At 45.8% G+C, this 12,104-nt stretch overlaps 1 protein-coding gene and 1 pseudogene across 1 annotated transcript in view; one reads left to right on the forward strand and one right to left on the reverse strand.

Annotated features, from left to right (window-relative positions):
• Positions 1-3,605, reverse strand: part of Pla2r1 (phospholipase A2 receptor 1) — a 126,618-nt gene extending 123,013 nt beyond the window's left edge. The window contains exon 1 of the mRNA XM_021194027.1: positions 3,312-3,605. Coding sequence (XP_021049686.1) covers positions 3,312-3,429 — 118 coding nt within the window. The 5' untranslated portion in view covers positions 3,430-3,605. The remainder of the gene's footprint in view (positions 1-3,311) is intronic.
• Positions 3,606-4,682: 1,077 nt separating this feature from the next.
• LOC110317887 overlaps positions 4,683-12,104 on the forward strand; it is a 17,269-nt pseudogene continuing 9,847 nt past the window's right edge.

Below are 12,104 nucleotides of genomic sequence, written 5' to 3' on the forward strand. Positions count from 1 at the left end.
CTCTGTGTAGCCCTGGTTGTCCTGGAACTCACTCTGTAGACCAGGCTGGCCTCAAACTCAGAAATCCGCCTGCCTCTGCCTCTGCCTCCCGAGTGCTGGGATTAAAGGCGTGCGCCACCACGCCCAGCGAGGCATTTTCTTGATGGATAATTAGATAATTGTGGGCCTAGCCCACAATGGGAGATATCATTTCCTGGACAGGTAGTCCTGGACCATATCAGGACGAAGGCTGAGCACAAAGCCTGAGCCAGCCAGAAGGCAGTGTTCCTCCACGGTCTGTGCTCTGAGATCCTGCCTCGACTTCTCTCAGTGATGGATTGTGACCCATGTATAAGCCAAATAGGTTTATTTAACCTTTTCCTTCCCAAGTCACTTTTGCTCAGAGTCTTGTATCACAGCAACAGAGAACTAATCAGAACAGTCGTGTTAGCAAGTTTTAACACATGCTAGAAGACTCTTCTGGTGAGGGAAAGTGAACCACAAAAAGGCCTTGGTTTAGTTGACATGGAAGTGGAGGACTGGATCCGCCAAGAGCAGTACTGAAGATGAGAAATGATGGACACAGGGTTGACAAGATAGTCCTGGCCAGAGGAGGAAGAAGAGGCCATGAAGATCATAAGCTACAGACAACACACGCCATTATAAGGCTTGAGACAAATGAGGCACAGAGACCGACTCACTCAAGGTCTTGTAAATATCATATCCAGGCTGTCCCTGAAGCTCAGTGATCTCTACGGCCATACGATACAACATTTACTGTTTTCCCCATAAAGATTACTGACATATGATTGCAAAAGCACAACATGTTTGCCTCCCAGGGCTGGTATGCTTGAAAGCACAGAACAATATTGTATGTGGCACAGAACAGTATTGCATGTGGCACAGAACAGTAGTATTGCATGTGGAACCTGTTATGCACTGCCATAAACCTACTCTTAGTGGATATGCAACCAGAATGATTTCAATTATCATCTTAACGCTTAGGCAGGATACCAATCATGGCTAAAGGTAAATCAGAGCAGCGTTCAAGCAGTGAGAAATGGAGCTGTCGTAAAACACGGCCAAGCACATCGTAGACGTTTCCTGGTTCTTGCACTTGACTATATGAACTTTACCTCTGCTGACCGGTTTTATGTCAGCTTGACCCAAACTTGAGTCATTTGTGAAGAGGTCACCTCAGCTGAGAAAATGTACCTATAGAATGGTACGTGGGTAAGCCTGTGGTACATTTTCTTAACTGATAATGATGTGGAGAGAGCTCGGTTTCTTACTGATGATGACTCTCTTGTCTGAGCTGTCCAGACCCAAGTGCTGGGGCTTTAAGAAAGCAGGTCAAGCAAACAATGGGGGAACAATCCAGAAAACACCCTTCTTCCACGCCTCTGCATCAGCTCCTGTCGTCAGGTTCCTGTCTTTCCCTGACTTCCCTTCACGATGGACTGTAATCTGTGGTAAATGAAATCAGCCCTTTCTTCCCCATGTTGCTTTTGTTCAAAGTGTTTGCCATAACCATAGAAGCCTTCAAACAGAGAAGTAGACGCTATCTACTTCTGTGCCACTCAAGGGCCAATTCCTGGGTGTGGGTCAAATCTTGGGTGATGCCCTGGTGAACCCCCAGCAGCAGCTGCTGCAGTATCACTAACCATTGCACCACCAGGCACGCTAGGTGATGCCCTCGGGAACCACAATCATGTCCTCTGCTCTGGACTGGGGTGCAGGAAACAAGAGAGATTCCACTCTCCCCCCCCCCCCATACCAATATTTTGTTTTCCCTTCGTTGCTAATAAAAACTCGATTTCATGCGTGTCTACAATTCACTTGCAATTCCACTGGTGCAGGTGATGGGGTCAGGAAGAGAGACTGTGTGGTAGTTAGTGCAGAATTGTCTATACTTTTAGTGCATCAACCACAGTGCCTGTGTTTGGAGAATCTCTGGGCCGGCAATGTTGAACTCCACATTTGCAGGCTGTACCTGGGAAGTACGGCAGGGAGCTGGTGGCTGCAATACTCAAAGTGCCCTTGATTATGGAAAGGAAGGCCTTGTTAGCCACTATCTCAGGCCAGGATTTGGGTCTGCCAAATATAGAAAGGATTAGCTCCCAGTGGGTGCTGACCCTGACTGGGAGGATCACTGATCAGATCTGGCTTCAGGTGGCAGGAGTCCCAGCTAGTCTCACAAGCTGCTGCCCTTTCCTAATACTTAAGCCCAGGCAAGACCTCGATGCTAAGATACAAAGTGGCAAACTGCGGGATGCGCGTGGGCTTGCCCGTGTGTACTTGGAGTTTTACTTAACTGGAAAGTACCTAAGAGCATTTCTGGTTGCTCCAGAATAGGAAGAGCTGGTGTGGTTTAGCCCTGGTGAGGATAAAGCCCCTAGAGTGCTCCGAAGTACAACGGAGAAATTAATAATAATAAAAAAAAAGTCTTGAAAATGTGTGCATATGTTGAAGGGAAAATAAAAGAACAAAGAACTGGATTACATCTTGTATGCCTCTTCTCCAAAGGCATTCCTAGGACATAGAGTGCATAGGAGCTGCCAGGAGGCTCCTTCTGGTTTAAGGCCACCTGCTTGCTTTTGATCACGGCACAGTCACCAGTTCTGGGACACACCTTTTAGAGACTGGGTCCTGAGTTGCTCCTTCCAGACACTGATTGTTCCCTTGGCTTTCTTTACATGCTTGCTGTGGGTCCTACTGTCTGTGGGTTAGTGCTCAAACCTGTGCTCAATGTATCAGCTTGTACACGTGTCTGGGGCTGTGCAACTTAATTGTCAGTGGTTCCATGACTATCATAGATCCATTGTTCAGCCTAGAGAAACCGAGGAGCAGAAGGTAGCTAGCGTCTGGACAAATCCCATTGGTGTCCACCCCACTGAGCGATTGACCTCAGTGTCCCGCCTCCCCAAGGGGCGTAGCAGACAGGCCTGTTTGGGGGTTATCTGTAGAGTGTGTAGATCCAACTTCTCCCTTTGGAAGGTAATGAAACGAGACATCTTTTTTGTCAGCATTATCTTAAAGGTGATCCTCTTAATCAACCTTTGTAAAGTTTGCATTTTGAAGCTATTTCTACTCTCCAAGGTCCCATAGGTCCCACAATCCTGGAAGGCAAGTCCCTGCCCCTTACCTCGTCCTAATTTGGAGGACAAGAGAATGTGCGTGGAAGGAACCCTCCCATCTGCCCCAGGACACTACACAAGCAACCACAATATAAACTAGGCCTTGCTCTTATTTGTCTTGCTCAAATCCTACCCGTTTCCCACCCCGAGTCCCGGGTTCCAATCTGCCCCCACTTCGGCGCTGCGGACACTCACCACGCCACTCGAGGGTCGGTTCCTGGGTGTGAGTCAAATCTTGGGCGCTGCCCCGGTGAACCCCCAGCAGCAGCAGCTGCAGCCAGAGCAGCTGCAGCATCGCTAACCACTGCACCATCAGGTACGCTAGGTGACACCCACGGGGACCAGAACCGTGTCCCCTGCTCTGGACTAGACTGCAGGAGGCAAGAAGAGAAGCTACCACTCTTCTCGAGGACCTCGCCACCCTGGAGCCCTGGGGATGAACTCGCCTCCCTTGTCGCCACAGCGTGTACACTTGGGGCTTCTGGGCGTGGAGACGCAAATAGCGGAGTTTTCCCCGCCCCGCCCACACGGCTTTGGGGAGGGAGCAGGAAGAAGGGCAGGGCCCTGTCCAGCTCAAACACTCTGGCCTTTGGGGGTTAGGAGAAAGCAGGGCTAAGGCTGCAGCAGCGTGGCTCCCCTTCCCCGCTTCACGAGTGCTCAAACTTCTCTCTCTCGGGATTGCTGCAATCCCTGGTGATGATGGTGTACCCGTCAGCAGCGTGGGTGAGCGAGCTAATCCTCTCCAGGAGAAAAAACAAGCCCGCTGGATTTGCAAGGATTTGGCCGGCCCGCAGAGGAGTCAAAAGAGCTGCAGGGTGAACTCAGGCCTGGGACGCCTCTGGAATGCAGAGCACAGGAGACACCTAGGGGCCCAACCTGGTCTTCAACATTGCTCCAGAGTAACCAGAAGTCACCTTCAGTATCCAGCTTTATCCTCATTTAAAATAACCCCAAGCTTCTGTTTTCTTAGATCATCTTCATCTAATCAAATATACTGTAGAGTTGAAGAACCCAGTCAGAAAGGCGTGTGACTGCATCTCGGTTACTCCTTAACTCAACAAAACTTACTCCCTAAATTAGTTGACAATAAATGAATACAAAACATTAAGCTGCCCAAACCATGACCAGCCGCAGTCTTTCTAATTGCCCACCTTCCCCACCAAATAAGTAGTATTTATTATACCGGAAGCATTCGATACATAAGGGAGACAAGGCCCTTGCCTAAGCAAGACCTTGGCATAGCGGGTAAAACAGAAGTGGAAAGACTGCAAAAGGGAACCTGGGGGAAAGAAGGATAGGTGATCTTGGAGGACCTGTCTTAATTTGCCAATAACAAAACTGGGCTAGACTCAGGAAATGTGCCTCTGCCTATACGGTGTGCATAGCCTGGAATGAAGGTCGGAGGGAGATAGGGTCTTAGTCTTGCCGAAACCTGGGCAGCTTGCTGGTGAAGGATAAGTAAGCCTTGAGTTCTGTGAGCTAGCAAGATGTGTGTATACTTAAGTAACAGTGAGAGTCTTGAGAAGTCTTGGGATTGGAGGCATCAGGTGCATGGCTTAAGGAAAGATGTCTGGTCCGTCCTCTGAGAAGGAAATCGAAGAACTAAGGCTGGAGAGGATGATGAGAGAAGACTCAGTGTGTACTTCTCGAGTCTATAGAATAGCGGTATACGCAGAAGTCAACGTCTTTCCTGACAATAGGCCGAAGCGGCGTGTTGTGGTGTTGTGAGCACCGCAGACCACACAGTCTGCAGTCACCAACCCCGACTTTCTCTCTGTTGGCCTTGAACCGCACTTCTGTGGGAATGTTGCCCATAGTGGGAAGATTCAGCCCTGATTAAGATGACTGGCATCAGTTGTGGCAGGCGGATGCAATCCATGCGGCCTAATTAGGTAACCGAGTGGGTTGCTGATATTAATGGAGAGAAGCAGGGCAATGAGACCAAAGGGAATCGGGACAGGAGGAACCGGAATGGGCTCTGATGGTCAGGCCACACGGGGTGGGGTGGGAAGGAGAGGCTGGCCGAGACCGGAAGTGGTGAGAAACCAAGGTTAGGAAGAAGCGCTCATCAGAGAGGATGTGTGCCGAGCTGGACACCCTAGGACAGCAGGCAACATGGTTAAGCCTTTAACTTGCTAGGGCCTCAGTTTTAGCTTCTGTATAATGAGGCAGGGGAGCCTTTCCCAATCCATGCAAATAATATTCTGAAGTGGCAGAGCCCTGACTAGGAGGAGGAGAAGAGAGGGGAAATACATCATATTTCATCCTCCGAGCAATTAGTATAATGAAGAGGGGGGGTGAAGACAGCTTCCTGGCCTATGACTATTGTACTCAACATTAAAGACTCAAAAAGAGCTACCGTGTTCTTGTCGTCTCACAACCTTACGGCTTCCAGGCACAGATCAGTATGGTTTTGTTTTTTGGTTTTGTTTTTGCCTTTGAGAAAAAGAATCATTATGTTCACCCTGGACTTCCATTTCAGGTTTCTGAGGCAGTGAGACGGATGGTGGCATCTTGTCAGCACTGTGACCAACTTTCCCTAAACCTTTGTCTGTAGAACGGGCAGAAAAACATTAGCTCACTGTGGGGTGATGTTCAGAATGTTGTATTAAATGAGTAGTGGACTTAGCACAGTCTGCCTTGGTGTGTGTGCGTGTGGGGGGCAGGAGAAGCAGGCCAGCAGAGCAGGCTTTAAGCAGGACTCAGAGCGAGACTGCAGTGTGCTGTGTCCCGGGGCTGTCTCCTGCCCCCACCAAGACCGCCCCTGGTAGGATTCTACCCCTGTGACCTGCGTACATCTTTCTCATCCTTCTGGCTTTGGGCTGTCTGTTTACTTGTATGCCTTACCTGACCATGAGTACCTTAGAAAACTGACTGTATTTTACTTCTCTGAGTCTCCAGGACATCACACTTCCGGGCACTTCGAGAGCTTCTGCTGAGGCAAGCACACATAGAGAGTAGCTTAGCATCCTGGCACCCCACTTAATTTGGGTAACACACACACCCCTTTATAATTAAAAGCACTTGGCAGCCTGAGTCTTTATTTGCACACAGGATGCATACACATACAACAAACTAGGCTTCTCCTCCCCTTAGCAACAAACTTAGACCAATTCTGTTGCCCAGTCTTTTGTCCAGTCAGGAAACCAGAAAGCCTAATTGGACTTGAGTTCATAAGGCAAAATTATTTTCAGGTTGAACATTTAGGGAGACTCTCCTATTTACCATCTTATGACTATGTACAGTTGAATCTGCATTTAATTAAAACAAGATGAATTATGAGAAGGGACATGCATATTGAAAAAATTTCAATGCCACCCAATTTTGTTCAATCAAAATAGAGATCCACCAAAACTATACCCCTTAGTAAGCTGAGAGTCTGGGATCATTCAGATTCACCAATCTGACTTGAGTTTTAATTTTAGTAAAAATGAGACTTTTTATTAAAACCCAAACTGGCCAGGACCAAGCCGGAGAGTTCTCTAGGTAAGATCTTGACTACTGTTAGTCTAAGTAATTTAAAGGTGAAACCCACTGTCTTAGTCAGGGTTTCTATTCCTGCACAAACATCATGACCAAGAAGCAGTTGGGGAGGAAAGGATTTATTCAGCTTACACTTTCCACATTGCTGTTAATCACCAAAGGATGTCAGAACTGGAACTCAAGCAGGTCAGGAAGCAGGAGCTGATGCAGAGGCCATGGAGGGATTTTCTTTACTGGCTTTCTTCCCCTGGCTTGCTCAGCCTGCTCTCTTATAGAACCCAGGACTACCAGCCCAGTGATGGTACCACCCACAATGGTCCCTCTCCCCTTGATCACTAATTGAGAAAATGACCCACAGCTGGATCTCATGGAGGCATTTCCCCAACTGAAGCTCCTTTCCCTGTGATAACTCCAGCTTGTGTCAAGTTGACACAAAACTAGCCAGTATACCCACAAAGGTTGCATTTTGGGGAGCAGGTTAACTCTACCCTGGTTAGGTGCAGACAAAGCTTGATTTTGTAATAGATGTCCAACAGATGCCTCAGTCACTCAGGCAAACAAGTAGTTGATACGTGAGAGTAAACTTAGCAGGTAGTCCATGAATCTTGTGACCAATTATCTTGTAAGAATAGCCAAGGCAGTGAAGGATTTTACAGCAATCATCAGTTTTTAAGAATAACACAACTGCACGGGGAAGCCATCCATCTTGGACAAGGTAGCCAACACTGATACATTGGGAGTAACTTCCTCGTGGCTTACAAGCTAAAAAAAAAAAAATTGTTGTTCTTACAAGTCGTTTCAACACAATAAATTATCATCAAACATAATGCTCACCATCACAGTAGACCCCCCCCCCACACACACACACTTTTTAGACTACATAAAAAGAGGCAGTTACTTGGGCCCTTGAGTATTTTCAATGGGTGGCTTGCTGTACTATATTCTTTTTAAATCTGTACCATTGCTTTGCTTTGAGTAAAGTTTACTTGTTTACTTACTACTATTCGAGCTGCGAGGGCTTCTATTCCAATCTTGATTGAGTCCCAGAACCTAGAAACACCATGTCTAGACCCTGACCATCATTAATACTGTCAAAGTACAATAAACAGGAAGGAGGAAAGAAAGAAAAAGAAGGGGAAAGTGTGGGTTTGGGGTGAGGAGGGAAGGAAGACAATAAGGGAAGAAGGGATGAGCTTAAAAGGCATATAGTATTTGAAGTCATTTGAAAAATTGAGAAAACCATTTGGAACCTGAATTAGGTAAATAAAAACGGGTTTGCATGGACTGTGGTTAGGGGCAAAAACAATGAATTGTTTTAAGCACTGAAGGAATTAAAATCTCAGCAAGAAAGGGTGAGAGAAGTCAGAACAAAAATGTACCAAAGTGCCACATTTCTGTCTGGACCTTGTGTCATTTCTACAGCTAGGCCTCAGAGAATAAGGGTTGAAAAGTGTGAGAGGAGCCTGCTGAGAATTTTGTCCTTGAGATAGAGACATCTGAAGGATAGCCGACCAACTAAAAGCAACCGACCTAGCCAGGGAAGAAACTGAAAAAAGAACTTCTACTGTCTGCCTACTCTGATGGCTTCCCACTGGCCAGCCCTCACAGGAATTCAGCAATCAAGCAGGTCCACAGAAGTCAGCTCCCCGCATCACTGAGTAGAGTGCAGTGCTGTAAACAGCAAGTCTGAGGAGGCAGATGAACAAGTTGTTGCACCATAGAGAGCAGAGCAGGAGTTGCTTTGACCATGTTCCTAGGGGTGAGAGGCAGGGAGAAGCCATAGCTCGTGATAGCAGAGGTTGGTCTATGGCGCGTGGAACGCATTTGGAGTACAAGGACTCAAAGGCTTGAACCTCAGGAATCACAGGTAGCTGCTGAAAGCCACTATCATCACTTGGTTATAGTTGTATCACAACAATCTCTGCCTCTGTTGTCACATAGCCTTCCCCTCCATACCCCCCCTGCTCCACCCCCCCCCCATACTCTGCATTTTTCACTTGGCATTTCTATAACAGCACCAGCCATTGGGGTTAATATGCATCATGACATAATGTGACTCCATTCTAAGTGATTCTATCTGCAAAGACTCTTGCTGCCCAAAACCCCCACTCTGAAGGACAGATTTGGGGGCATAATTTAATCAGTTCAGCTACAATGTGAGCAAGTTGATGTACTCCTGGATATTTGCTCAAAAAAATAAAAGCATGAATTCATTCAAGATTTATGCACTAGTCTTCATAGTAGCTTTATTAGAAATAATCAAAGAATAAAAACAGTACAAAAGTGTATCAAGAAATGACTGAAGAAACAGACACCGGTAATGCCATATTTTGCTGAACAACCAAGTAGGCTCTGAGAAATGTATCATTAGTCAGTTTTATCACTATGTGGACATTATAGAGTATAGTCAAGCTAAATGTCCGTGATATCACTAAGAGACATTTTATGGGGCTTGTTTTAGTTTCTTTTCCATTTTCAGTGACAAAATACCCTGACAAAGGCAACTTAATATAGAAAGAGCTTATTTTAGCTTGCAATTCCAGCTATCATCCATCATTGTGAGGAAGTCAAGACAGCAGGAACTGTAAGAAGCCTGTCACATTCACAGTCAAAAGTCAGTGAGAGAATGCTTGTATTCATGTTTTCTCTCAGTTTATTCTTATACAGTCCAGGATCCAAATACAAGGAGCAGTGCTGCCCATGTCAAGTAATATAATCAAGAAAACCACCCAGGAACATGCCAACCCCAACAAGCCTGTGCAAAGGACACGCAACTCACTTGTAATATTTATAAGTTGCACACCTAGATTGGGCAGGTTCACCACGACACTAGTCCCATTCATAATCCTGTTTGGATTTGATTAGCATTGAGTTAGGCTTGTACTAACCATGGGGACAATTGACATCTCCACTGGTTGCTAGGTCTTTTGTAATAACCACAAACCCCAATAGAAGGAACAGAGGGAAGAATGTACACCGTGCATTTAAGGAACTCACACAGCAGTCAGACTGAGTATTGCATGGAAGTTAAATACAAGAACTGGTGCCAACGTTACCAGAAAGCCACTCTATGGCTTTACTGTGACCAGATTTATTTTAATTTTTACTCAGTAGATAGATAAATAGACATCTTCTAGAAGCAGATTGATTAGTTAGAGTCACAGGAGAGTAAGTATAGGTACTTACTGGAGGTAGGTACTTCAAAGCAAATCTTATAACCTTTGTAAAGGCCAATGAATCCATGCATTGAATTTAGGGACAAGGGTGGGTTATGGTTTGGGGAAGACTTGCTTGTTTTCTGGTGTTAGAGATATAACAGAGGGCCTCTCAGATGCCAGGCAAATACTCTACCACTGAACTACACCCTCAGCCCACATTATATTCTATTTTACTATTTATTTGTGTATTTGTTTAGGTACTTGGGAGTGAACCCAGGGTCTTGTGCATACGAAGCGAGCACTGTACCACTGAACTACCTCCTCGGCATTAGGTCATCTCTGGACAAGCCTCCTGACTGTGTCTAAATGATGGAAAGGATCCAGAGAAAGAAATCAACAAAAATTCAGAATAATGTTCTTGAGAAGTCAGAAAATTTTCATAACTAACTAACTAACTAACTAACTAAATAAATAAATAAATAAATAAATAAATAAATAAAAAAAAGGGATTGCCTCCTAGGGAGAACAATGACATATCCCATATAGGAAGGAATGGAGACAGAGTTGGTAACGGGGTCAAGTGTGTATGCCGCAAGCATAGTTGAGACTTATCAATCAGCCAGTGTCTAGCTTCTATTTTGCATACTGTGAAGTAGCTGGGACCTTTGAGGTGTGTGTGGGGGGACACAGTGGATGAGGTTAGCTTCAATAGGGGCAGAGACCACAGCCAGGGAAATCAGCTGGGATAAGGAGATGAATTGTAGGGCATTTACAGTGGCTCATGTGTTTCCTCACTCCTGTTCTATGCCCAGGTATAGGCAGGTGAGAAAGCAGACCCCAGGCTTCTCCAGGCTGACATCACTAAGTCAAGAAAAGCACGCGGCTGAGATGAAGGAGTTGGCAAGTAAAAGGTTGTGTTGGGACTTTGAAACACTTGTCTCTATGACCACAAACAGACCAGTGGTGACAGGCAGAGGGGACTCTAGAGGGCATCCCCAGATGGGGCCAGTTTGGGGTTCTTTATCACCAGTCCAGTGGCCTGGGAAAGTTGTTAAACTCTATGTTAATTGCCTGTAAAAACCAGAGTAACAATAGCAGTGCCCGCATCCTTGGCTTGCCCTGGAGACTAATACCAGAACAGTGTCCATGGTAAGAGGCATGGGGCGGTTCTGGAGGTAGTTTTTATTATTATGAGTTGCTGTTGCTTAATGTTAACAAAAGCATCTTTGGGAAATTAAAGAATGAGAATGACTGGATGCCTTATTGGGCAGAGAGAGAAAAACTGTAAGACAAAAATCCTTCTTTCTTCTCAGCCACGGCCATTCACAGAGGGCTTCATAGGAATCAGGCTTTATGTGTGCTGTGCCTGTGGTGTAGTGGTTGGAAGTTTAGGCAGCTAAGTGGGAATCTGCTCCGAGAGCAGTCTTTGTACCACACCCAGCCTCAGTTTCCTTTCTTGAAAATAGCAGTCACAGAATATCTACTGTATGTGACAGTCACTAGAAGTCATTCACACCCTGGCAAGTGCTGAGCTCTGGTGAAAGGAAACTGTGATTATTAAGGAAACGCAAATGTTACATTCATTATGTTCTGATAAGGACACTGGAGGAGGTCACATGACATATGGTTGAAGCCCTACCCTCACCAACCCACTGACTTGATATGATAAGCTCCCATTAAGAGAGAACTCTACATAGATGAAAGAAAATATTCATTTATATAAGACACAGGTTTTCTAACCTATTTATTCTGTATACTTAACAGATCTCTCCCAGTATTTATTAAACACTTAAGAGTGTGTTCAAAATATTATTTTATGTATGATTTAGCAACTCTGCAGTACTTTCATAATGCCCACCGTTGCTGAAGTACTTAGAGGTGAAAATTCACTGGGCAGAGGGCCAGTTTTAGCAGCAAATTAATAAATGAGCTTTTTAAAACATAGTCCAAACAGTAATTTATATCAATTTAGCTCAATTGACAGCATTCCCAGCACGTGGTGCTCAGCCAGAGAAAAGGTTCCACCCAGTCAGAATTTTCCAGCAAGTCTCTGTCTTGGTTGGTTGTGCACAGGGTATCTTGGGTACTTATCATACCCCCACATCACCCTTACTTGCAACTTCCTGTACACAACTTAGCTATGTGAGTGAAAAAGTTGAACTCACCCAGACAGTGTCCTCCAGCCACATGTGTTTCCGAAGCTTATACAGGTGCAGTCAAACTTAGTTCTACCAGTGACCAGAAATGGTGCAGGGTTTCTGGGGCCACCAGTAGTCACTCAGCCCCTCAGCCTCTCAGCTCCTCACTCCCCTAGCCCTCCAGCCCCTCAGCCCCTCAGCCCCCCAGC

Source organism: Mus pahari, chromosome 3, assembly GCF_900095145.1.
Source record: "Mus pahari chromosome 3, PAHARI_EIJ_v1.1, whole genome shotgun sequence".
NCBI lineage: Eukaryota > Metazoa > Chordata > Mammalia > Rodentia > Muridae > Mus > Mus pahari.